At 39.0% G+C, this 23,110-nt stretch overlaps 4 protein-coding genes across 6 annotated transcripts; 3 read left to right on the forward strand and 1 right to left on the reverse strand.

Annotated features, from left to right (window-relative positions):
- Positions 1-2,128: 2,128 nt before the first annotated feature.
- On the forward strand, positions 2,129-3,916 carry LOC113690508 (protein S40-4). 3 transcript variants are annotated; one of them, XM_027208435.2, is made up of 3 exons: positions 2,130-2,578; positions 2,669-2,903; positions 3,021-3,916. In XM_027208435.2, exon 3 carries the CDS (start codon positions 3,025-3,027, stop codon positions 3,583-3,585), a length of 561 nt encoding a protein of 186 aa, XP_027064236.1. In that variant the 5' UTR covers positions 2,130-2,578; positions 2,669-2,903; positions 3,021-3,024; the 3' UTR covers positions 3,586-3,916. The 3 variants fall into 3 exon arrangements, with proteins under 3 accessions (XP_027064237.1, XP_027064236.1, XP_027064235.1); XM_027208436.2 differs by lacking the exon at positions 2,669-2,903 and having other exon boundaries at positions 2,129-2,578; XM_027208434.2 differs by having other exon boundaries at positions 2,130-2,574; positions 2,669-3,916.
- A 930-nt stretch (positions 3,917-4,846) lies between these two features.
- On the reverse strand, positions 4,847-6,335 carry LOC113690509 (heterodimeric geranylgeranyl pyrophosphate synthase small subunit 2, chloroplastic-like). Its single transcript, XM_027208437.2, has one exon. The coding sequence runs from the start codon at positions 5,958-5,960 to the stop codon at positions 5,043-5,045; it is 918 nt and encodes a 305-aa protein (XP_027064238.1). The 5' UTR covers positions 5,961-6,335; the 3' UTR covers positions 4,847-5,042.
- A 6,495-nt stretch (positions 6,336-12,830) lies between these two features.
- On the forward strand, positions 12,831-16,960 carry LOC113690510 (probable beta-1,3-galactosyltransferase 2). The gene is made up of 11 exons (XM_027208438.2): positions 12,831-13,258; positions 14,129-14,219; positions 14,406-14,467; positions 14,547-14,758; positions 14,856-14,919; positions 15,173-15,245; positions 15,435-15,555; positions 15,758-15,845; positions 15,941-16,066; positions 16,161-16,270; positions 16,662-16,960. Exons 1-11 carry the CDS (start codon positions 13,143-13,145, stop codon positions 16,808-16,810), a joined length of 1,212 nt encoding a protein of 403 aa, XP_027064239.1. The 5' UTR covers positions 12,831-13,142; the 3' UTR covers positions 16,811-16,960.
- A 766-nt stretch (positions 16,961-17,726) lies between these two features.
- Positions 17,727-19,191, forward strand: LOC113690511 (CASP-like protein 2D1). Its single transcript, XM_027208439.2, has 3 exons — positions 17,727-18,127; positions 18,222-18,333; positions 18,765-19,191. The coding sequence occupies exons 1-3, from the start codon at positions 17,964-17,966 to the stop codon at positions 19,026-19,028; spliced, it is 540 nt and encodes a 179-aa protein (XP_027064240.1). The 5' UTR covers positions 17,727-17,963; the 3' UTR covers positions 19,029-19,191.
- Positions 19,192-23,110: the final 3,919 nt, after the last annotated feature.

Below are 23,110 nucleotides of genomic sequence, written 5' to 3' on the forward strand. Positions count from 1 at the left end.
GAAAGAAAAAATGTCAACTCTTCTAGACACTTATAAGTCTTTTATAAGAAAAAATGGAGAACATGTTGCCCCCAGTCTCGTTGTCTCATGTGGAGCATTGCTGGGGTTTGGAACTGCTATAGTATGTATGCATGGTGAACGCAGTGGAACAGAATGTTTCATTTCGAGGGGTCCAAAAGAGACAGATAAATTGGACTTAAAACAGAAGACATCTGCAAGTTTTTGGATTCCTTGCTAGCTTCCAAGAATTTGGAATTTTGGATGACTGACCAGTATGAATGAAGGTCCAGAAACTGATTTTGCTTTGGCATACGCAAATTGCGAGCAGAGTTGGAGGACAACTTGCCTTCTTATTAGTAATTAAATTAGCTGGCGGACAAACATCAGAACAAGCCTGCATGTGAAAAAATTGACTGAATTAGAGGGACAGAATCGCCCTAACCTGTGGGACCCATGGTTCGAAGTCTCGGCCGAGACCGAGACGACTCGACCGAGTCGTCACCGTCTCGGTCTCTACCGATATGATACCATGACGAAACGATACCGAAATACTTGACTCGCCGAGAAATCGGCCGAGTCGTCACCGCGACGGATTGACTCGACCGAGTCACACCGAGTCACTCCGAGTTATCCCGAGTCAAGACGAGAAATCAGCCGAGTCACACCGTGACGGATTGACTTGACCGTTTCTTTTGCTATTTTTTAATTATTTTTATTTAGCATACTTTTTTTATATTATTAACAATTTTTAGAATATTAAATACTTTAAAATTTGCGTCTCATCGAGACCGCGACCGATATGCCGAGACCGATATGAAACGTTGTGGCCCGCGACCGCAACCGCGACCGTGACTTTGAACCATGGTGGGACCTCGTACCGCCGTACTACTTTAGTTGATGGCGGCTGCTAGTGATTCCAGACGAGATTTGGTATTACGAGCAAATGAATCTACTGAAGATACATGAATATGTCCTCCTCTATCACCAGAGATACTCTTCTTCTATTTGCAGAAAAGGGAGAGGTCGAAATAGTTTAAATTGGGATTTTGTCATGCTGGAATGTCCAAAGCTGAAGGCAGCCGCATTCATTGAATGGCGGCCATGCCTCTTATACGCCAATGTAGAACAGCTAATTTCGGGGGACTCATTTCCAACGAGCAAGACAAAGAAACATGCTGCATTATTATTTTATAAAGCAAAACCTTTGCTGGAAGAATGAACTATTTTACAAGATTTAATGCAAAAAGAGAAGTTATCGTCCTAAAAGTTACAAGATTTTTCTTATGTCACGTTGAGCATCATGTTTATCAGATGTTCTTTTTTATCATTTTAAGCTAAGATGATTTGCCCACCAAATTTGACCTCTCGCTGGAGTTAAAATTTACGTACCTGTGGCTGTGGGTCTGGGAGTGGGGGTTATTGTTGTTTGTGGAATACACTGATTGGAAGGAGAAATACAGACAAATATTACTACTTCTAGCAGAGTCATGAGAACACATGGCATCATGATTCTTTTCCTACTATTATGCAGATAGTGAAGAGAAACAAGTTGGATCCAAGTATATGCTTAGATTTGGATCGGATATCCATTTCACTGAGTCAATTGATGTCAAGGGCTTAACCTGATTAGTCGAAAATGGTCTGGACCCATCCTTCTAATCAGTGGGATACTGGATGGAAACCTCCCTCCCCATTCGTGAGGGGACCCTTTAAGGTAAAAAAACCATAGATCACTGGAAAGAAATGCTTGAAGGAAATTCCACGGCAAGTAACCAAAGCAGCCATTCGTTCGGAGCAAAACAGCAGGCGGATGATGAAATCAAGGTTTCAATATACATATGATAATATTAGATTGTGGAAAAACTACATGTGCATTGCACTCAGCAGCACCATTAAAGGTGCTACTTGTCTTTCAGAAAGTATATCCGGGTTTTAGTCTTACAAAGTTCAAATGAAGTCCAAATCAGAGAAACAACCGGGAAAGGTTACTGATGCTTGACTACATAATTTACTATACCTTTATGACGACATTAACCACCTTCTTCAGGAGATTATAAATCAATAATATAATTATGGGTCTCCCTACTATTATTGGCAGAATCACCTCCTCATTTCTAATTGAATCTATTTATCATAGGGTTGTGCATTCTCCCCCGAGTCCGGAGCCACTAACTACTACAGAATCAGAAAGTTAATCCTCATCTTGTGTGAACTTCCACTTCATAGTCTTCCAATGTTCTATCCTTCAAACTTTTTGACACATATTGTCTTTCTTTTTGGCTGGGAGAGTCGAGGCTCTTGTCTTGATATAGGATATTTTTAAGCATACAAAGGGGTCCGGTAGTCTTTGTTAGGTAGATACAAAGTGAAACGCATACAAAGTGAAAATAATACTTGCAGATGTTATTCTGACCTTTCACTATCAAGATTCAAGAGTGAGTCATTTAAAACACAAGGGAAACGCATGCACACACGTTATTTAGAGAATTTCTAGGATTGGCCTTGTTCTGCCATCTCTCTTGGTGGCTATCTACTTTCAGCAGACTTCCCAGCTTCATTTGATCTTCTTAAACTGTAGGTGAGAAACTGGTTCTCTAAGCAGAAGCAATGCTTTAAGCTTCTAAATTTGCTAGCCGGTCCCTTATGTTGCTCTCCCTTTCTTTCTCAGAGATACACACACGCATCACACATCACAATCTCGCTCGCGCAGCATTTCCCTCCCGATAGATTGTTGATATCACTGTCTCAGATTTAGAGCTGCAATTTCTGAATCATGACTTCTTAACTCAGCGAACTGTGGATTCTCTCTGAAAAAGACTTTTGAGTGCGCGGGATTTGCCTAGTAAAAAAGATAATTCCACTCTCTTAAACTTTGGATGCTTTCTGAGATTGTTGGTTCTGAGGTGGGGAAGAAGCAACAATGAGAGATCCTCTCTTTTCTACTTGGAATAGCATGTATGCACCTGTCTTTTTGGTTAATGGATTTAGCCAGTTGACTTAATTGGATTTTGTGTTTTCAGGGGGATGTCATCAGCTGAAGGCAAGTATAGCTTGTACAGGCAAGGCAGCTCTGGTTGGTCAACCTTGAGGAATGAAGAATTTCAAGAACAAGATGTCTGGGGTATTCTCGGGCGAAGTAAAGAATTGAAGAAGTCCAACTCTGATTCCTACAGAGAATCGTCCTCTATGGTTTCGAGGCGCCGGCCGACTTCATCGAGAATGATTCCAAAAGCCACCAGTAGTAATTCTGGGACCGAACCCAAAATTATTCAACAGTCAGCCCCTGTTAACATCCCTGATTGGTCCAAGATCTATGGAAGCAGCTCCAAAAAACCATCCAATACTGATTCACGGCTTGATGATCACGGCAATAGCGATGGCGTGATGAACAACAGTTGGGACAGTGATGAAGAAGAGGAAGATGATGGCAGTGTGGTTCCACCCCATGAATGGATCGCCAGAAAGCTTGCAAGGAGTCAAATAACCTCATTTTCTGTGTGCGAAGGCGTTGGAAGAACACTCAAAGGTAGAGATCTGAGCAATGTCAGAAATGCTGTGTTAACCAAAACAGGATTTCTTGAGTAACTATTTGTGATGGACATGATTAACATTGTCATGATGGTGATTCTGTTTCATCAATATGATTGGTAATGTAATACTGCTAGTAAATATGGGTCCCTGTGAAATCATGCTGCTATTATCTTATCGCAATTCAATTGTACAGGTTTGTCTGCCTGCTTCAGGATTTCTGATTAGACAATTTGCCTTATTTGGCATAAGTAGACAATAATTGTGCATCCTGTATTTAGTACCAGTGTATTTGCCTGTTAGGTTGGTGCTGCTGTGGGTAAGAGATTAACTTCTTGCCCTTCAAATTAAAAGTGAACTAATAAAATAAGTAGGTGATGTTGATAAATTTTTCATTTCTGTTTTTCTATTTCTTCTTTTGGTTACCAATGGGGGTTAACTGCATGGAGATCAATCAAAACTTGTTCTTCGACCCAAAAAAAAAAAAGGGTTTCCAATATCCACTACCACTGGCGCTTTATTCGATGTTTAAACTACTTAATGATTCTTGCCTCTCCTTAATGCAAAATAGTTTGATCATTGCGAGTCTGAATTTTGCAAGTTTACCTCTTTTTTTTTTTTTCCTGATCAATAAATTTCACCTAAAGCACGTATACGACTTTCATACACGACAATAATAGATACAACCAGACAAGGAGTACAAAGAGTATTATTGCTAGTACCTTTGTCCAACAGTGCCTTTACTCGTGTTCATAAAGAAAATACCCAAATTTAGAAGGGGACAACGAAAATGACATTATCGAAGAGTAAAAACAAGGTGGCAATGGAAAAAAAAAAAAGTTGTGTATTCTTATATTGTGATATAACATTTAGTACAAATAAAATTGTGCAACCGTCGCCCTATGGAGCGAAAAAAAAAAAAAAAAAAAAAAGGCCCTCCCTCGTTTTTCTTGATTTTTATTGACTTGTTTTCATTTCACCATATTAAGCTATAAAATTCCAATTTGCTAGCTAGTTAGGTTTGACAGATTTTATAAGTTTTTTTTTTAAAAAAAAAAAAAAAAAATAGAAGCCACCACCCTACGTAACTCGTCCTTGACAATTCAATTATAACCAGAGAGAAAAAAGGGCACATTTTTTAACATGGTACCCACCATTCTATTCAATGTACACTTATTGCCCCGTTGAAAATTGACAAGCCATGGCCGTAACACACAAAATCAGGCTTGGAAATTTTGGAATTAGGCGGCCGCAAATATATCCAGAGAAGAAAATAATGTTTTCTGCGGCTGAAAATAATTTAATGGCGTGTCTAAAGTCGCAGGAAGAGTATCTAGTTGCTTTCTCATAATCAAATAGCAGAAGAAGATGTCACACATGCAGCCAGACACATTACATCATATTTTGTCTTCACACTTCATCTTTGAAATTTCTTTTCTTTTGGTTTTGGTAACGACATATATTTATTACTATCATTTTTGATAGGTACGTAGACTACGTAAAATATGAGGCCCTTAGACGAAGCTGAGTTCAGGCTGAACCAAGCTGGAAATTGCCTCAATTTCTCTCTTCTTGAAACTCTCCACTTCTTTCAGGGCCAATGCTCTCAAATTTTCCACCATTTCTCGCACTCCCTTTTGATTTCTTCCAATCCCATGTAGCATTCCTTGTATGGTTCCGGCATAGAGTCCATAGCTTCTCAACTTCTCGATTTCTGCCTCGCTGCCGCCTCCTAATATGGCTCCACAAGCTGCAGCACAAGCATGCAGTTCACCTTCTTTCTTCCTGCTCACATACTCAATCGAGCTCGCATCGACCGCCCCTTCCTCGTCCGATTGGCTGATGATGAATTCCCTGAATTGGCCATCCACCAACCCCTGCGATCCTGTGGCCCGGGCGATTTCGGCCATTACCCTCAACACCCGATCCGGATTGTTTTGGGCTGAATCCAGCGAATCAGCCAGCAGCTCGAACCCAAATGGCACCATTCCGTCCCCGGTCAGGAGCTCAATATTCGGGCCGAACCTACGTTCCGTTGCGGGCCTGGTCCTGTCGGTCAAGGGAAGCTGCTCGTGAGCATACGCGGCTGCATGCATGAGCTGAACAGCAGACGCCGCAGCCATGGCCTGGCTCCTGTCGCCGCCGACGAGTTCACAAGCAGCAATGCACAGGGCGGGGGCTGTGGTTCTCGGCGCAGCAAAGGCTAGATGATGCATGGGCTCGAAGACCGAGACCGGATGCCGGATTGGGATGGCTTCCTTTAGATGTGTTTCGACGTCCGCTTCGATGTTCGCCCAGTAAGAGTAAGGTTGCTCTCGGGACATTCTGACCACCAGAGGCCTGTAGCATACTGACGCTGGGCTAAGAAGATTTGATGTGGAGGACCCGAAAAGATTCGCCCTTCCATTGCAACTTGAAAGAGCTCTAGCCATCTTCTCTTCTCTTAGATAGGAAGGAGTATATGGAAATGATATAATAGTAGCACTACTGCTGATGACTCCAGATCTTGCAGGCTAATACTTTTTGCAGCTGGTGCGGGAGACTTATAATACTGGTAGTAGATGAAGTCAAGATTTCGTTTTTATGGCCTACTCTTTTTTTTTTTTGGGTGGTGGTGGTGGTGCATGAGCACGCGGGGCACGGGTTTGTGAAGCTGGAGGTCTCTCTGTTTACGTAGCAATTATTGATGCTTACTGCCTTAGGTCTCACGCTATTTAAGTAATGGTAATGGAACCGCGTGAGACCGTTTGGTTGATTGATTGACATTATAGAAAGAAAGAAAGAGTACGCGGAAGTAAATTGTAGTAGTATTGCCTAATATGTTTTTCCTTTTAAACGTTTTTTTTATGCAAGAGACAATAGTCGGAGGATCAAGAAGCAGACATGCGTACATCAAAACTTCTTTTCACTTGTTGCACTGGATATGTTGACATACGGCGTACAAATGATTTTGATTTCAGGGACCACAGAGAAAGAAGATGTCTAGGTTTTGTAATAGTACTACTACTATACTCTACCAAACGGAGCTGAAGAATTATCTTCTTTATATTTATCGTCAAAAAAAAAAATTCTTCTTTCTTGCCATCCTTAAATTACCCATAGTTGCTATTGACCGTTCGTTTGATACTCGAGTAACTCATTAATAAAAGGTATATTTGTCATTTTAGAAATTAAAATTATAAAAATTATAAATTATAAATTTTTATTAAGGTTAATTTGCATGAGCTAAAGCTCGAGCTCATGAAACTCGACTCGTTTGTGATAAACGAGTCGAGCTCGAGTCACATGTATATTTAACGAGTCGAATTCGAACATATTTTAAAATTCGTTTTTCTAATGAGCTCGAGTCGAGTTCGACTGGAATTAAACTCGAGTCGAGCTCGACAGCCAAATACTCGACTCGATTAACAGCTCTAAATTCCTGTGTGAAATGTATGTGGTTGATTGATGCACTAGGGCTAAACCGACAAAACTGAACGTCAGGACCATCTGCAGTGGAAAATCCATTTAGACGTTTCCGGCACGTCTCTTATCTTTCAGGGGGGGGGGGGGGGGGAAATTAAAAATACAAACCAGTCCCTCTCCCTGCCGTGGCCAATATCATAACGAAATATACCTGAATAATGGCTTCTTTTTTTATCTTACATCCTCGTCACTATTAATGATGAGTATTTGGGAATATTTCCTCCAAGGGGGAAAAAAAAATTACGCGCTGAATAGCTATGGGAGTATATTTAAAGGGTTAGCCAAGGAGTCAGTCCATTCCTTCCCAAAATTTACATTGCTTCAGTGATTAATTTCACTTCTTAATAGTGTATATGCCCTATAACAATTCTTATAACGGTCTAGAGACAAGTCTATGACTCAATTCCACCTGACACCATGGAGAGATCAATGAATTTGGGACTATTCCAGTCAATAATTACGTTATTTTAAACTTGCTTTCAATGCTTATGACGTCAAGATCTTGAGGCATTATTATGACTCAATTCCACTTGAAACCATGAAGAACCACATTCGAACAAATTTGATCGGCTCACCAAGTTGATCGGTTGAACAGTCGATTCGTCAACGGGTTTATTATTTAAATGATTCGATTAAAGACTTAACTCGATTTAGTTATTGGTTCATTGAATTGATCGGGTTAAATCACCGGATCAGATCGGATTGGATTTAATAACACTAATGAAGAGGTCGACGTTTTTCTTTTTTTTATAAAAAAAAATTGTCTACATTTATATGACTACTAAATTAATCTATATTAAGGGAGAGCCTAATTGAGGCAAAAGGAGCAAGAGGGAGATAAACCAACCAAAGAAGTGTATAATCGGAAATGTAAGGACACTTCCCTAATCCGAGTTGAGGATAATAATTACCAAGCCAAAATACTCCAGCCAATCAAATCAATCTTGTCGGCATATGGGCCTAACCCATGTGCCTCGATTGTCTCGTGCACGGAAAATGTTATGCATAAACAGCGCTTGGTGCATATCCATTTAGCTTTGGGACAGCTACGCCCAGAGCCCATGTGTTCAATGCATTGTGACACCGTACTGGGGGCTTTACAGGAAAAAAGTAGATTTAAAAAAGACAAAGTAGCACAATGTACACGTCCCAATTTGCGTTGGACGTGGGCTTCCTAGGCTCAGTTACGGGGCTCCACACCAGTAAGTTTGTCAACACTTGTGATTCGCTTGCAGCCCATTTTCCCCCACCAAACTTGCTGAACTATATGTGTGTGTATATATATATATATATATATCCTTATACTATATAAGAATGAGTTATGATCAAAGAAGGTTTAAATTTCAATTGCATGGATAGGAATTTTTTGAGAATGTGAAATGTTATGTAGTTTTTTAAAATTTTTGGTACAACTGAGGGTAGCATGTATTTAGGTATATTTACTAAAATGTCTTCATTTATTGAAAGTTTTGATTTATGAGACGTTTGAGTATTTTTGAAAAATGAAATTATTTTGCAACTGTTTTTGCATCAAGTACAACTCATATAAGCTTATGTATTGGTATAATTACTGAAATGGTATTATAGACACATTTAATTAAAGTGTGGATTTTGTTGTGCAATTAACACAAAGACATATTAACATATTGTGCAATTAACATGTTGCTATAACTAGCTATTGAAAAATATTCCTTTGTCTGAAACAACTTATGTTTATTTTTTGACGATTTTCAACTGACATCTGTAGGGATCTTTGGGGATAGTAAAATCATAAAAGTATTGATAAATCAAAGTACACAAGTACGTGCTACAATTAAAATGTACTATTATTAGATTTGTCATATTTGATGACTATTTTTTTTTCCAGAATGTACTATTATTTGTCCAATGAAAAATTATCTCTAATCACAAGCACCAAACACCCGCGCACTCCCCTCCATCTAGATATTGAAATGTAGTTGCTGCTTAAACTTATATATATATATATATATATATATATATATATATATATATATATATATATATATATATTCTACATATATAACAAACGCAATTTCATTCCAATATTTACACTAATGGCAGCAACTACATTAAATATAGTATTAATGACAGTTAATACATCAAATACGATACAGATATATAAATCTAAAAATTAAATGATAGAACATTTTTTTATTTGATCTGAAAAAAATTTAGATTTGACTTCTATATTTGGTTTCTTAGATCTATCAAATATCTAATCTCATCCACTGAAAAAGATAGAACAAAGACTGCTTCAAACCCAAAAAATTTTGGCTTATAAGATTTACCAAATCTCTAATCTCGACCATTAAAAAGAGAGAAGATAGAAAAACAAAAAACACTTTCACAAGAATATCTTACCAGACAATAAAACTTCCACTAGAAAAATTTAACGGAGAAAAATCTCTCGTCAGAAAATTTTAGAAGAAAACAATCTCTCACTAAACAGCTCTAAAAAAGAATTTATTCATACAAAGGAAATAAATTTTGGGAAAGGGCATCCTCTCATGGAGAAAAACCGGATTATCTTGTCTAATCTCTCTCCCAGAGGAGAGTCAAATGAGATTTTGGTTAGAGGAGTTTTAGAGAGAGAGATAAGAGAAGAAATTCTAACAGGAGATGGAGTATTCAAATATAGGACCTAAAATACAAGCCTTTTAACGTAATTAGTCACACAACACAACCACCATTCACCAACTGCAGAATTTCGACCTTTCGATTGTCTGCATTGTGAGGCTTAATCATCTGTTGCTCTACATAAATTCTTCATTACAGGTGAAGTCAATGAGGCGAAATCCAGTTTTACTTGATATCGCAACATATTGCTTAACTTTTAATGAGACATATAAAATTTGAGCAGCTCTGGCATGTATACAATCCCATCTTAGACAAAATCATGTCCATCTCATCTACTCATCAATAAATTAAAAATGCTTTTGAAGCTGTTTGTGGGTTTCATTTGGAGAGATAAGATAATGCATGTTAATGGAATACTTTTGTTTTTTTTTTTCGACACGGGAGTGTCCGGGTCAATTCTTACGGAACCCGACTAATCCCCTGCGACTTGGACCCGGCGCCCCAATCCAGTCCGAACACGTTAAGTGCGCAGAGGAATTCAGCGGAGCGGAGACTCAAACTTGTGACCTCAAGATTCACTTGTGAGAGGCGCTGCCGCTGGACCATTCACGTAGGGGCGCATTTTAATGGAATACATTGGGGTAAGATTTTGCCGAGTAGTTGGCTACTGAGTCACTATCCCACCAAAGATTCTAGACGTGCCTGTTTCGGCACTACGAAGGCAAAAGGGCAAGGCAACGACCACCTCAACCTACAGGCCCCCCGGGAGAACATTGACAAGAAAGCCCCCATTAATATGTAAAGTTTGGTGCGGCTTATGAATCAATCCTCTGCTTTTAGCTCTAGTACAACGATAACGACAAGGGGATGGAAACAGGACTGGCACTTGCAGAAAGTCACGACTCAGACTTTCTACCTAATATGTGTCCTCGAATGTGTTCTCTCAAAAATAAAAAACATTCATATTTTCAAGAAGAATCTCCTGGCCATGGTGATTCTCATCGCACATGAACTTTCAAAGTTGTGAGATTAAATGTGTCAGCAGATGTTGGGATCAGGTGATTGCTCATCGTATCAAAATCCCCCTACTAACCTTTCGAGCGTGTTCCCCACGGGGCTTAGTCCTCTCCGAACAATCTTTCTGTGATCACTGATCATGGAGCTTCGGACCTTGGACAAGGTGGTATTTGGTTGGCTATTTACGCTAGTAGTGACACATCATGAAGTTTCCTGCCTTTGTTTTTTAATGGCAGCGCCAGCCACGTTATTATCACTTTCTGTCCTATTTTTTATTATATTACTATTTCTCCTAAATAAACATCATGTTTTAGTTCTTTTTTATTTTCTTAAGATCCAGTAACTATTAATTGAGTAATACACAAAATTTAACAAACTCAAAAAATCAAAATGCATAAAAATGAGATTTTTTATGAAATTTCTGCTATATTTTTTAATTTGCTATTATATATTGCTTTTTTTAAGATGCTGTATTTATTTTTTACTCAATTAATAGTTATTGGATTTTAAGGAAATAAAAAAGAACTAAAACATGATGTTTATTTAGAAAAAAATAGTAATATCTTAAAAAGTGGGATAGAGAGTGGCACAGAATGTAGGACAGAAGATAGGGTCTTTATAGTTAAAGCGTGTACCAACTGTGAATCACATTGGATTGCAACTTGCAAGGCTCACAGGGAGCTTACTGATATTAGACATAATTTACAGGGTGTGTGGACTTTTTAGCAAAAATGGAGTAACAGGTGCTTCAAAAAAAAAAAAAAAAATGGAGTAACAGGGAACCAAGACTTTACTTCTTTATCTCGGAAATCCATTTCTATTTCTAGATTGTTAGAAGATGACTGAAGGGGTTTTTGCTAGCCTCAATTTTGTAAACGCTAGCTGACTTTTGTGTGTGTGTGTGTATATATATATCCTACCAAAAAGAGAAAACATTGGACAATAGGGTCATCGATTTGCTAATCATATCCATAGCGGAGTCCTTGTAGATCGAGTACCCTACAATGTGCATGATATTACCATCTCCATTTCAACCCTTGTCCAGAGAAATCGGATAGTCATTCCATCGCAATTGAGAGTGTAAACAAACAACATCACTTTAGAATAGAGGTCAACCCTTGCACAACTCAGAATTTGAAGGGGTGTAATTGATTAAGTAAGGATTATGTCGTTGAGCAGATGGACCAAACAGAACAAGGAAAAAGCAATAGTAGCAAATGAGTTTGGAGCCACCGCAGGGGTTATTAGCGTTAGTAATTACTGTGTAGTATTCTGTCGCGGTTGCGATGGCCTGTGTTTCCGTGTCTTCTGTGTACTGTACGTAACTGAAGATGGCTTTTGACCCATGGAATGAAATAGAGTGGCCATGTTACTGGCCCTTGCATCATGTGTCCACAGCTCATCATTTTGTTATTTGCGATCTCCAACAAAAATAGTCCGAAATGATTAGGTAACACAAATCTGACTTGTACTAAATTGGAATGCCAAAAATATCAAAGGAAGTACCCGCTTCCTTCTCGATGCTCCTTCCTTTTACGTGCGTTCTCTAGTCACTGTGCTCTCTCCGACCTCCTTAATAACTCATCTTTGTCTTGCCAGGAAGAAAAAAGCAGAAACAAATCTCTTTCGTGCTATCTGTTGCTCTCTCGCCCACATAAGGAAAATTTATGGGATATTTAAGCGGTAAATGCTTCAAATTCTAATAACTAGGGCACTGGCAAGAAAATTCACCTACCTATTGCGGCAGATGAAAAAGGACATTTCAGTAATTCCAACCCAAAATGGAGGCTGAAGCTGCTTTCCGACTCCTGTTACGAGTCAGCCACCGCTTCACCGACATTTCTATAGAAAACAATTGTTGAAGCAGTGGAGTGAAAACAGAGACTAATACCACTAGGAAAAATCGAGACTTGAATTCGGTGCAGTGTTTTTAAAGTTGGTTGGCTCCGTTCTACCAAAACTGTCCTTGATTTCCACAACCCACCAGCCCCCTACCTTCTCCTCCTCCTCCACCTAGAATGTGAGTTAGTACAGCTAGCATATTACCGGAAGTTTCCAACTTTGATATATTCTAGACATTTATTAGAAAAAAAAAAAATGTCACGCAAACAAACAAATTAGTTGGTTAGTGCATTGAAAAAAAGGCCAATTCTTTTTGTCTGGTCCTGATTTGGGATTTTCTCTTCCATTACATTCCTCAATCTTTTGCTCAGCGAAAGAGAGAATTCATTGGTTTTTGTCGAGCTGTGTGCACTAGAAACTGAACTGGGGCACAGTAGCTTGAACTTTGTGGTCCAAAGTTGAGGTTTTAGCATAGTTCAGTTGAGATTTGAAGTGGGTTTTTTAGGTAAACCAGTTTTTGAATTGGGTATAGCTTGATTTCGGTGGTTTGTGGAAGTGGCTGATTGGAATTCCAGTTAAAGTCTTGAACTTTATAATCTATTCTTGAGTTTCCTTCAGCTAAGTCAGCCGTGAGATTTGAATTGGGTTTCTGTCAAATCTTACATCGAATTTGATTATGCAAGAATAGCATAATGTCTGGGAAGAGCAGAGGAGGAGCAGAGTCCAGTTATAAAAGTGTTGTCTCTCGAAGATTAACAGTTTGGCTATGTATTGGATGCTTCTGTGCCGGAATGCTCTTCACCGACAGGTTTGTTTATTTTATCTTTCTTTACATTTCTAGTGATTCTCTTTCCCTTTAAATGTGCAACAGAATTACTTGAATTGGTCGTTCTTGGATCAATCTTGTAAATCTGGTAATCTGAGTGGTAAATTTTCAATAGAAAAGATTATTCTTTGTTCCAAAGTCCCATTTTTGGTTACTGAGTGTCTTGGTGATAAAAAGTGTATTAATTTCGTCGGTTTTCTAGAGTTCGTATCCATAGTATGTATGGTTTAGTTGCTTTTCGGTGCAGAAAATTCTCATGGCCAGAGACACGAGAATTTGTATAACAGTTGTGCATATTGGTGTTAGGATCTTGCCATCGGTTTCAGTACAATCGTCTTTATTTGGATGGTAAATAAGGTTGTGGGTCATCTTCCTTGTCATTGTGCTAGTTCCTGAGTTCAACATCTTCAGATTAATTAATAAGTAAATAAAAAGAAGATAAAGTTCAACACCTGCAAGTGGAGTGCCTCATGTTACAAACGGAGAAGACACACCCATAGAGCAGGTTAATCTGCAGCTGGCACAAATGGCAAAAGTCCAGTTCTCTTCCATCAGATCATTTCATGTTTTGCTGGCTTAAAGCGTTCGAGTTGATGATTTCAGTTTAAGAAAGAAAGTTTGATTTGGTGGTTTTATTAAAACATTTTCCCTTAAAAAGGAGTTTCAAGAACTTGAAGATTGGACGAAAGTGACATAATTTGATGTTCAGAAACTTGTGAAGTTCCATTCAATTCCACAATAACTATATAATTACACTGGTGAAAAAATATGGCCTGGGTTCGCACATGGCAACTTCCTATGTAGAGTTGCTTGTTTTGTTTGTGTCCCTAATTAGAATTTTTGTGATGTTAGAATGTGGACGGTCCCAGAAGCTAAAGGTATATCAAGGACATCATCAGTTGAAGACGAAAAACTAAAGCTAGTTGCGGAGGACTGTAAAAATGTGAGTACTTAAATAATTTTGAGGACTGCATTTTCTCATTTTGAGCTTGGAGATTGTCACTGAGTGCTATAATAAGCTCACAGTCAATCCATTTTCATGTACGATGTTGAGTTACTAGTCATCAGTGACTTTGTAAAGAGGTTTGTGGGGACTAAGTTCTGCTTTCCTATTCCTGTTTGCTACTAGAATATGAAAAGTAAGTCCAATGATATTCCGGGAGAAGTGTCAAAGACGCATCATGGCATACAGTAAGCTCCTTATGCTTGTTTACCTTAGATATCATTAATTTGTAGACATGCAACTTCAAAGTTTTGTACGGATTTTCAGAACACTTGATAAAACAATTTCAAGTTTGGAGATGGAATTAGCTGCTGCAAGGGCTTTGCAAGATTCCCTACTTACTGGTTCACCAGTGTCTGGGGACTTGAAGATTCCAGAATTGATCAAGAGAAGGAAATATCTCATGGTTGTAGGCATTAACACAGCTTTTAGCAGCAGGAAAAGAAGAGACTCTGTTCGTGCTACCTGGATGCCGCAAGGTTTCTGAATATTAAGACAGTTTGTGTTTGGGTTTTGAATTCTTCTTCTATTAAATTGAATGGGTGCGTGGATGAATTGCTAACACTGTAAAAACAGGTGACAGACGCAAGAAACTTGAAGAAGAAAAGGGCATTATAATCCGCTTTGTAATAGGTCACAGGTGAGAGAGATTTTTTTGCTGGACGTTGTGTTGACCTGTTTCCACTAGTTTGTTCTCTTCCTATGTTTCCACTTCAAAAACTTATGTGATAATTTTGTTGATGCTACTTGTTAGGATAATCATGGAAGTACCTTTTATTATGAAAGAATAATGTGAAAAAATACTACACAATCATTTGAATTTCCCAAGATGCAATTCATTTTTTGGCAAATAAGGATCACTGAAGTCTGATTCTTACTCGCCTATTCAACAGTGCTACATCAGGTGGTATTCTTGATAGAGCTATTGAAGCAGAAGAAAAAAAACACGGGGACATCTTGAGGCTGGTATCATCAATTTTCCTTAATTAAGTTTTTGCTTGATATGCATTGCTGTTCAGTATTGGATCAGAATATACTGTAGCCCAGCCTGCCTTGCAATGACCTTAATTTAATTTGCTGCTTTGCGACTTTCATAAAGTACATGAACATCTGAGAAGACAGCTCACTGATGCTTCCATTTTTATGCTTTAATAGGAACATGTTGAGGGATACCTTGAATTGTCAGCAAAGACCAAGTCATACTTCACTACTGCTGTTGCTCTGTGGGATGCAGATTTCTATGTGAAAGTTGATGATGATGTTCATGTGAATATAGGTAAAAGATATGATTTTTTTGGTTTATCATTTGGAAACTTGGGTGGCAATGTAAATTCTTCCTTTCTTGTTTATATGACCAAAAACTTTCTTTTGTCTTGTATATTCAAAATGTTGTGTATCATTGCCATTGTGGGAAACATATTCGAAAGACGTTAGTTTTCAATTTACTTGAATAACTATGTTCTTGTGCACAATTGCAGGAACCCTGGGAGCAACTCTATCCAGACATCTCTCCAAACCCAGGGTTTACATAGGGTGCATGAAGTCCGGGCCTGTTCTTGCTCAAAAGTATGATACTACCACATAACTGCTCTTCCAATTGATGTTGAAAATACATTTATGTTGATAGTGGCCTGTTTTTTAACCTTTGTCTCCTCCAACAGGGGAGTGAGATATCACGAACCTGAGCATTGGAAGTTTGGAGAATATGGAAACAAGTACTTCCGTCATGCTACCGGTCAGCTATATGCTATTTCAAAAGATTTGGCTACTTATATCTCAATAAACCAGTAAGCATCTTATTTCATTATAGTACTGCTGCAATGGCATCGCCTTGTATGTGTTAACCTGATTCTTTTAATCGTGTATATTCATTCATATAAGGCACGTGCTTCACAAATATGCCAATGAGGACGTCTCACTAGGTTCTTGGTTCATTGGTTTGGACGTGGAGCACATAGATGATCGGCAATTATGTTGTGGAACTCCACCCGGTAAGGTTATATGAGTCTATTTGTTGAATAATCAATTTGTAGTCTGTTGGTTACAATGCTCCAATGACACGAGGCACACTGCAGTGGACTTTAACACAATGACTAGACCTATTTGAAATAGGTCTTTTTTAGTGAATGGCTTCCTGTAAATTGAGTCTGAACTCTACGGAGTTCTACCAATATGTAAATATTTTGTTTAAAAACCCAGCTTGATCAGCACCCTGCCCATTCGAAAGGAGAAAAAATGAGGAAGAAAAGAATTGTGCTTGTTAAAAGTAAGAGTGTAAAGAACAAGATCAGTTAAGTGGGTGCTACCCAGTGTCGGACAAGAGTTTGAACAAAGCTTTAAGACTCAAATGGTTTGATATTTTTGCTATTAATGTTGACCCAGATTGTGAGTGGAAGGCTCAGGCAGGCAACATCTGTGTTGCTTCCTTCGATTGGAGGTGCAGTGGGATTTGCAATTCTGTAGAGAGGATTAAGGAGGTGCACCGGAGATGTGGAGAAGGTGAGAATGCTTTATGGAATGCAGTCTTTTGACATGGAGCATATCATCCAAATTCTGGAGGATGCAAATTGATCATTGAGAATTTTGTGTTGTAGATATTTGCCCTTTAGGTAAATTGTATGTTATATCGATATGTAAAGCATGAGAGATTTTTTTTTTTTACCATTATTTTTTTTCCTTTCTTCCTTATTCTTTTTCTTCTGGGAATTGGGGTTAAACTCGGCCTCAACCCATTTTATGGGAGATCAACTCCTTTTTTTGTTCAGGAGTAAGATCATTTTGTTGCCAAGAGACAAATTAATTGTAGGCAACCATTCTTTGGTGTCAAAAGATGCACGAGTTCAGATTGCAGCTCTTAAGACTGCTGAAACTCAATAAACGTCTACGATAAGCGATCATGCGAGCGTCTTGTTGCTTCATAAGTGGAAATGTGATGCTCTCCATCTACTTACCCGTTTCTCACATTCTGATCTGATTCTGCATTTGACAATTCGCGTTTGGATCGTGTCGAAAGAGACGATTGAGGGTCGATCTAAATGTTCAAACAGCCAGAAGAGAAGTAAAAGGTTAGGACGCTGTCTTATCCGAAAGGTTGTCGCAAACTAATTGGCTGTTTTGGCCTCGAAGACTAACCAAAGTGCCTGGAGGCTTAAAGAGACTGGAAAGTAGTGTGGCGTAGTTTCCATTTCGCCAAAGTAATAGTACTAGAGGAGTAATACTTCAAAAGTCAGAAATACGCCTTGGTAAAAAGATAAAAAGGAATAAAGGAATAGCGGAGAGGTCAGAAATAAATTTCTAGTAACTAGGACTGTGGCAGTAGTAGTTGTAAATGCAAGGTTTGAAGCCGTGTGGAATCAATGATGCCATTTCTGCCAGATAACAAAACCAACGACCCTTGGATCATCATTCTTCTAGTGAAAAGGCTATCCACTGCTTCTCTTTCTTCCCACTAGCAAAGTGAGCTCAACAAGCCTTGCTGCTGCTTGGCTTCTGTCCGTTCAATCTCCAGAGAAAATTATTTACATATGTACAAGTGATCAGGCAGTTGATATGTGTCTATTGCTGGTTCATACTCAAAGCTTCTACTTATCTTCTGTTTATCCTTTCCCTGATAACACCACTCACTTCTTGTTTCCTTGAAGCTTAAGGGCTTATTCAATTTCTCTTGCTTTTGTCATAAAAAAAATGGGGATTTTTGAGGAAAATGTATCCGGGCTCAAAGTCCTGGATTGTGCTCTAAGGTTGTTTCTTGTTCCTTTTAGCATTGCAGCTATCTGGCTAACCCTCACCAACCACCAAGACAACAGCAGCTATGGGGAATTGGTCTCTAGCTACTTCATGGGGCTCAAGTAATTAGCAATATGACCATATATCTTTCTCAAGTTCCTTGATTCTGATGATTTTCGCGTGGTCAATATGTTAAAAATCCAAGCTTTTCTGCAGGTACATGGTTTACATCAGCGCAGTATCAGCTGGATATGCTCTTTTAGCTGCTGTTTCATTGTGGGTCAGATGTTTGGTTAGTAAAGCATGGATCTTCTTTGTATCTGATCAGGTATGTCTCCACTTGGAATCCTTAAGACAGATTTCAACCAATCACATCAAACACTTGCTCTTAGCACTTGAAATTGGATACTAAGTATATATGCTACTTATGAAGGTTATCAAGATTCTGAGCTAATGGGGCATGGGTTATTTAATTGGCTTCTTCAATTTATTAGCAAAGGGGAAATAGGTTTGGTGAAGTCCAATTGCAACCTTAAAAGGTGTAACAAAGTAGTACTAAAACTCGAGAACAAATTTGTTGTCCGACAGCAGTAAATTCTGTGCAATTGATTCCCTTGATATGTTGTTGTGGCCTTGAGGATCTGCCCAACTACTCCCATAATGTTGGAGCAAACGCAATAAATGCATTGTTTTTATCTTGCATTGTCTATTTGGTTCATGGACACCGCATTAAATGGGGGTGATATGTAAATGGAGCAGGTGGTTGCATACTTGATGGTTACAGCGATGGCTGCATTGGGGGAAATTCTATATTTGTCATATAACGGTGACCAGAAAGTTACATGGAGCGAAGCTTGTACTTCTTATGGAAGGTTTTGCCACAGAATGAAGCTGATTTTGGGATTCCATGTTGTAGCCCTGTGGTGTTTTCTCCTCTTAGCTGTTATTTCAGCTTATAGGCTCTTCAGCAGATTTGGTCCTCCTACCCTTTCTTCTAAAGAGCCCGAGGAAGAACGAACCTGAAATCTTTTCTTTTTCTGGGTTCCATCTCTTTTTGTTGTGTACAACTGTAGATCATGTCTTCTTGCCTTGTGATCCATAAACAATCAAGCCATGATTATCCCTCAATTGAATACCGGTTGTACTTTTGCTGGTGGAATAGGAAAATGGGAAAATTACATAGCCACTCTCTCGGCGACTGATTTTCTGTTTATCTCACCTCTTATATATACGAATGAGAAATGCATCCAAAGCGGACCAAATTGGGATAATATGATGCTATAGAATTACTCGCTAGTTTTTTGATTCTATGTTGTAACTGCTAAGTATGCTTCCTCCACCAAGTTTTGGAACGTATTGCAATCCAAGAAAAAAGAAGTGTTTCGTAAAACTGAATTCATCTGAAACAGGAATTAAGACAAATTTCTTGAATTGCAGAGCTATTTCATCCTCTAATCTCCCCTTGATACGGTTATATTATGCCAATAATCTACATTACGTTTGATTATAAAAATCATTAAGAGAATTAATGGCATATTGTTGTATCAAAGCACTGAAGGACTCGTTGTTGGCAAATTAGGAGGTCCATTTGATCTCTCACAATTGCCGTTTTCAGCGACCACCAAAACAACACTACCATATTGGCTGCTATTTTTGAGATTTCCACTCTAGTCGCTGAATCATTTACTCGAACAATTCTTGAGATTTCAATCTTAGTCGCTAAACCAAAACCTCTCCTACCACAATCTTCGTATATCTAACATGCAATTACTTCATGTCTAATGACATATGGATGGATAAATAATTTGCTAAGGATTTGCAGCTCCTTTCCACAATCGACTTAGCTGGATGCTACTCCCACCTGCGGTGATAGCAGCAGAAGGAAGGCGACATTCATTATAGACCTTGCATTCTCGGCAGAATTCATATGCCATCTGATAGAAAAGCAGTACGGTGTCCTAGTTAGTTAAACTCGGACTGGACCTCCCGGAGGCCAAACTAACTCCGGCCACTAGAAGGTTGTTAAGGTTTTGCATGTTGTCCTTCATTAACTAATGGGAAAAAAGTCTCAATGGTCCTCCAACTCTTTCTCAAGTAAAGTTTTAGCCCTCCAACAATTAACGGTAAAGTTTTGGCTCTCGATCTAATAAAATAGCATATTTGTGACCCTTCTGTCAAATCCAGTAGTTAAAATTGACAGGAAGCATCATCTCACGAGACGCGCGACCAAATATCAAGAGTATTATAGTCTCTAAGCAAAGACAGAGCAAAAACACTTTTACTACTGATTTTCCTTCTGGAAATCGTATTTGCCACTCCATTTCTGCTTTTACAACTCCTCCTACGCTGGCAATTAGTACTTTCGTTGCAGCATTCGAAAATCTTCAAATGAACATTCCGGCTAGACCCAATTTCAACTCCTTGAGAAGCCCATTGCCCAATTTTTTCTATTCTATGTGCGAACTAGATTTTCTCAAAGCCCCCATATAAGGAAAGGAAATCAACGGAGTCCATCCATCCCATCACACCGCCAGCGTGTTACTTCCACTGTCCTTGTCGGACCATTAAGTTAATAACATATGACCGAAGACGCATAAGCTCTTCATTTTCTCTCTCTCTGGATAATGGGTCAGTCTACTTCTATACATATATACTCACCGGGTAGGTCAAGCCCGACTTCCAGCCACTGCCGCTGCATCACCGCTAATCAATCGAACGCCGTCTCTTCCACCGACGTCATTGCTCAGCTTACTCTCCCTATTTTCGGGGATGGGCAAGATTATAGCTCCGAAATTCCCGATGAGTGCTTAGCTTTAATCTTCCAATCTCTCAGTTCTGGCGACCGAAAAAGCTGCTCTCTTGTTTCCAAGCGATGGCTCATTGTCAAAGGTTAGAGCTGCCACTAATTATCTCTCAACGCCACTGCCAATATATACTCGCAAATCCCTGTAATATTCTTCTGTATTTGCCACTCCATTTCTGCCTTTATAACCTCTCCCACGCTGGCAATTAGCACTTTCGCTGCAGCATCTGGATTGAGTTGTTTGATTTTTTCGCACTAGGGTTTTAGAGCAAAAGGGATGGAAATTGTTGGAGGGAAAATCGGTGAAAGTGTTTTTACTTTGTCTTTGCTTAGAGATTATAATACCCTTGATATTTGGTCGCACGTCTCATGAGATGGAGCTTCCCGTCAATTTTAACTGTTGGGTTTGACAGAAGAGCCACGAATATGCTATTTTATTATATCGAGAGCCAAAACTTTATTGTTAATTGTTGGAGGGCTAAAACATTACCTGAGAAAGAGTTGGAGGGCTATTGAGACTTTTTCCCTTAACTAATCAATGGTCATACCATAAAGTTGATACTTCTAGGTGGATATCTCTAGTATAATGGTACTAGCAATCAACAAAACTCATAATCCCCAAAAGGGAAGGGGATAAAATGAAATTTAGTATGAATACCAGATACTCTTATTCTTTTAAATCACCTTTGGAATTTCCATATTAGTTTACTTTATTTATCCTTCTCAGTTTGTATGCTCCATATTTTCTTCAACTTCAATCATCACCTACACCATAGATCAGCCCTCATTGAGGGATTAGGGCTCCTACAGTTACAATTTTGATTGTAGAGTGCAATTAATGATAAAAATGGATTTAATTTGAAATTGGGTTGGATGAGATTGATTACAGGAAACACAATTTTTTTGAAGTGTCAAGATTTATTGTAGTTTTACGAATTATGGTGTCATTATCTATACTTGTTATATTAGTGTGTACGTTTGATATATGATGGATACCTACATTGCATTATACAGTTGGGACATTGTAATTGTATATATCGCTTATCCATCATTGAGTAATTGGACGACTAATCAATCTATATCATCATTCAAGAGCCAAACTGAAGCAAAAATTATGTAGTGAAAAAGGTCAAATTGATATATTTTTAGGTAGCTAAAAATTGTTGGCTACTTAAAGGACCAACTTGTAATTATCGCACCCAAAAGAGAATAATGTAAAGGGAAAATGACCAATTTAGTCCATATACTTTTTTTTATTGTCAATTTAGTCCCTATATATTATTTGTAGCCAATTTAATCCTTAAACTTATATTTCGGTTCCAATCAAGGAACTCAGCGGCGGCGCCACCACATAATTTTCATTATGCTCCTAATCGAGAAACCCAAAAAGGATATTTTAGGAACTTCAATGCAGGGCCGTAACCAGTCAATGCTGGGACCGTTGAAAGAGGAGTAATTTTTTTTCCAATCCAAATTCACACTAATTGTTGCCGGATATTCCTTGTTTTGCCGGATATTCCTATCGGTTGAGCCTGATTTTCGGAGTCATTGGAAAGCCAATCAGTGAAGCTTTACTTTTCTGATTCACAAAGCATCCCACTGATGGATGGCTCAAGATAGCCGGCAGTTGCACCCAACCTCCATAAACAATGCCCCTGCTTCTTATCCTCTTTTCAAATCCTTCAGGAAGCGCCTCTTCGACAGATGTGGTCCTAAATGGTGGCTTCCCTCCCCGATCAGCAATCAATTAGTAGTCCAAATCTTCAAGAAAACCAGCCGATTCTTCATTTCACATCCCTTCACATTTATCTACCTCATCTCTCTTGTTTTCGCCTTCTGTTTCAACGTCGAGAAGGGGGCCCACTACCTCATTTCTTCCGTCGACGGCGACCCTTCTCTCAAGTCCCTCATCTCCCGTCTCAACCTATTTGGCAACCAACAATACCACCGCCGCCGCCACCCTTACCATATCCGCCGCCGGCGCCGTCACGCCTTTCTTCATCTCTCTAGCATCGAAACCTTTGACGAAAACTTCTTCTTGGGTGATTTCGATTAAGCCCGCTCCCTCTTCAACCCCACCACTAAATTCCAACCCAATGGGACCTTTGTGATTCTCTCCAATTTCAACCCCAGTCTGGGGTTTTTCGCCCGACCCCATTGTGGACAATGGCGCCTCTTTCGCAGTACGGTCTGGTGTGGTTGCCTTTATAACCCTTTCAAAGCCATTAGAAATCCCTCAAGAAAGCACCTCGTTACATCCTGATGCTAATGATTCCACCAAGGATTCAAATGCTGTTGTTGA

Source organism: Coffea arabica, chromosome 5c (genome assembly GCF_036785885.1).
Source record: "Coffea arabica cultivar ET-39 chromosome 5c, Coffea Arabica ET-39 HiFi, whole genome shotgun sequence".
NCBI classification, from domain to species: Eukaryota; Viridiplantae; Streptophyta; class Magnoliopsida; order Gentianales; family Rubiaceae; genus Coffea; species Coffea arabica.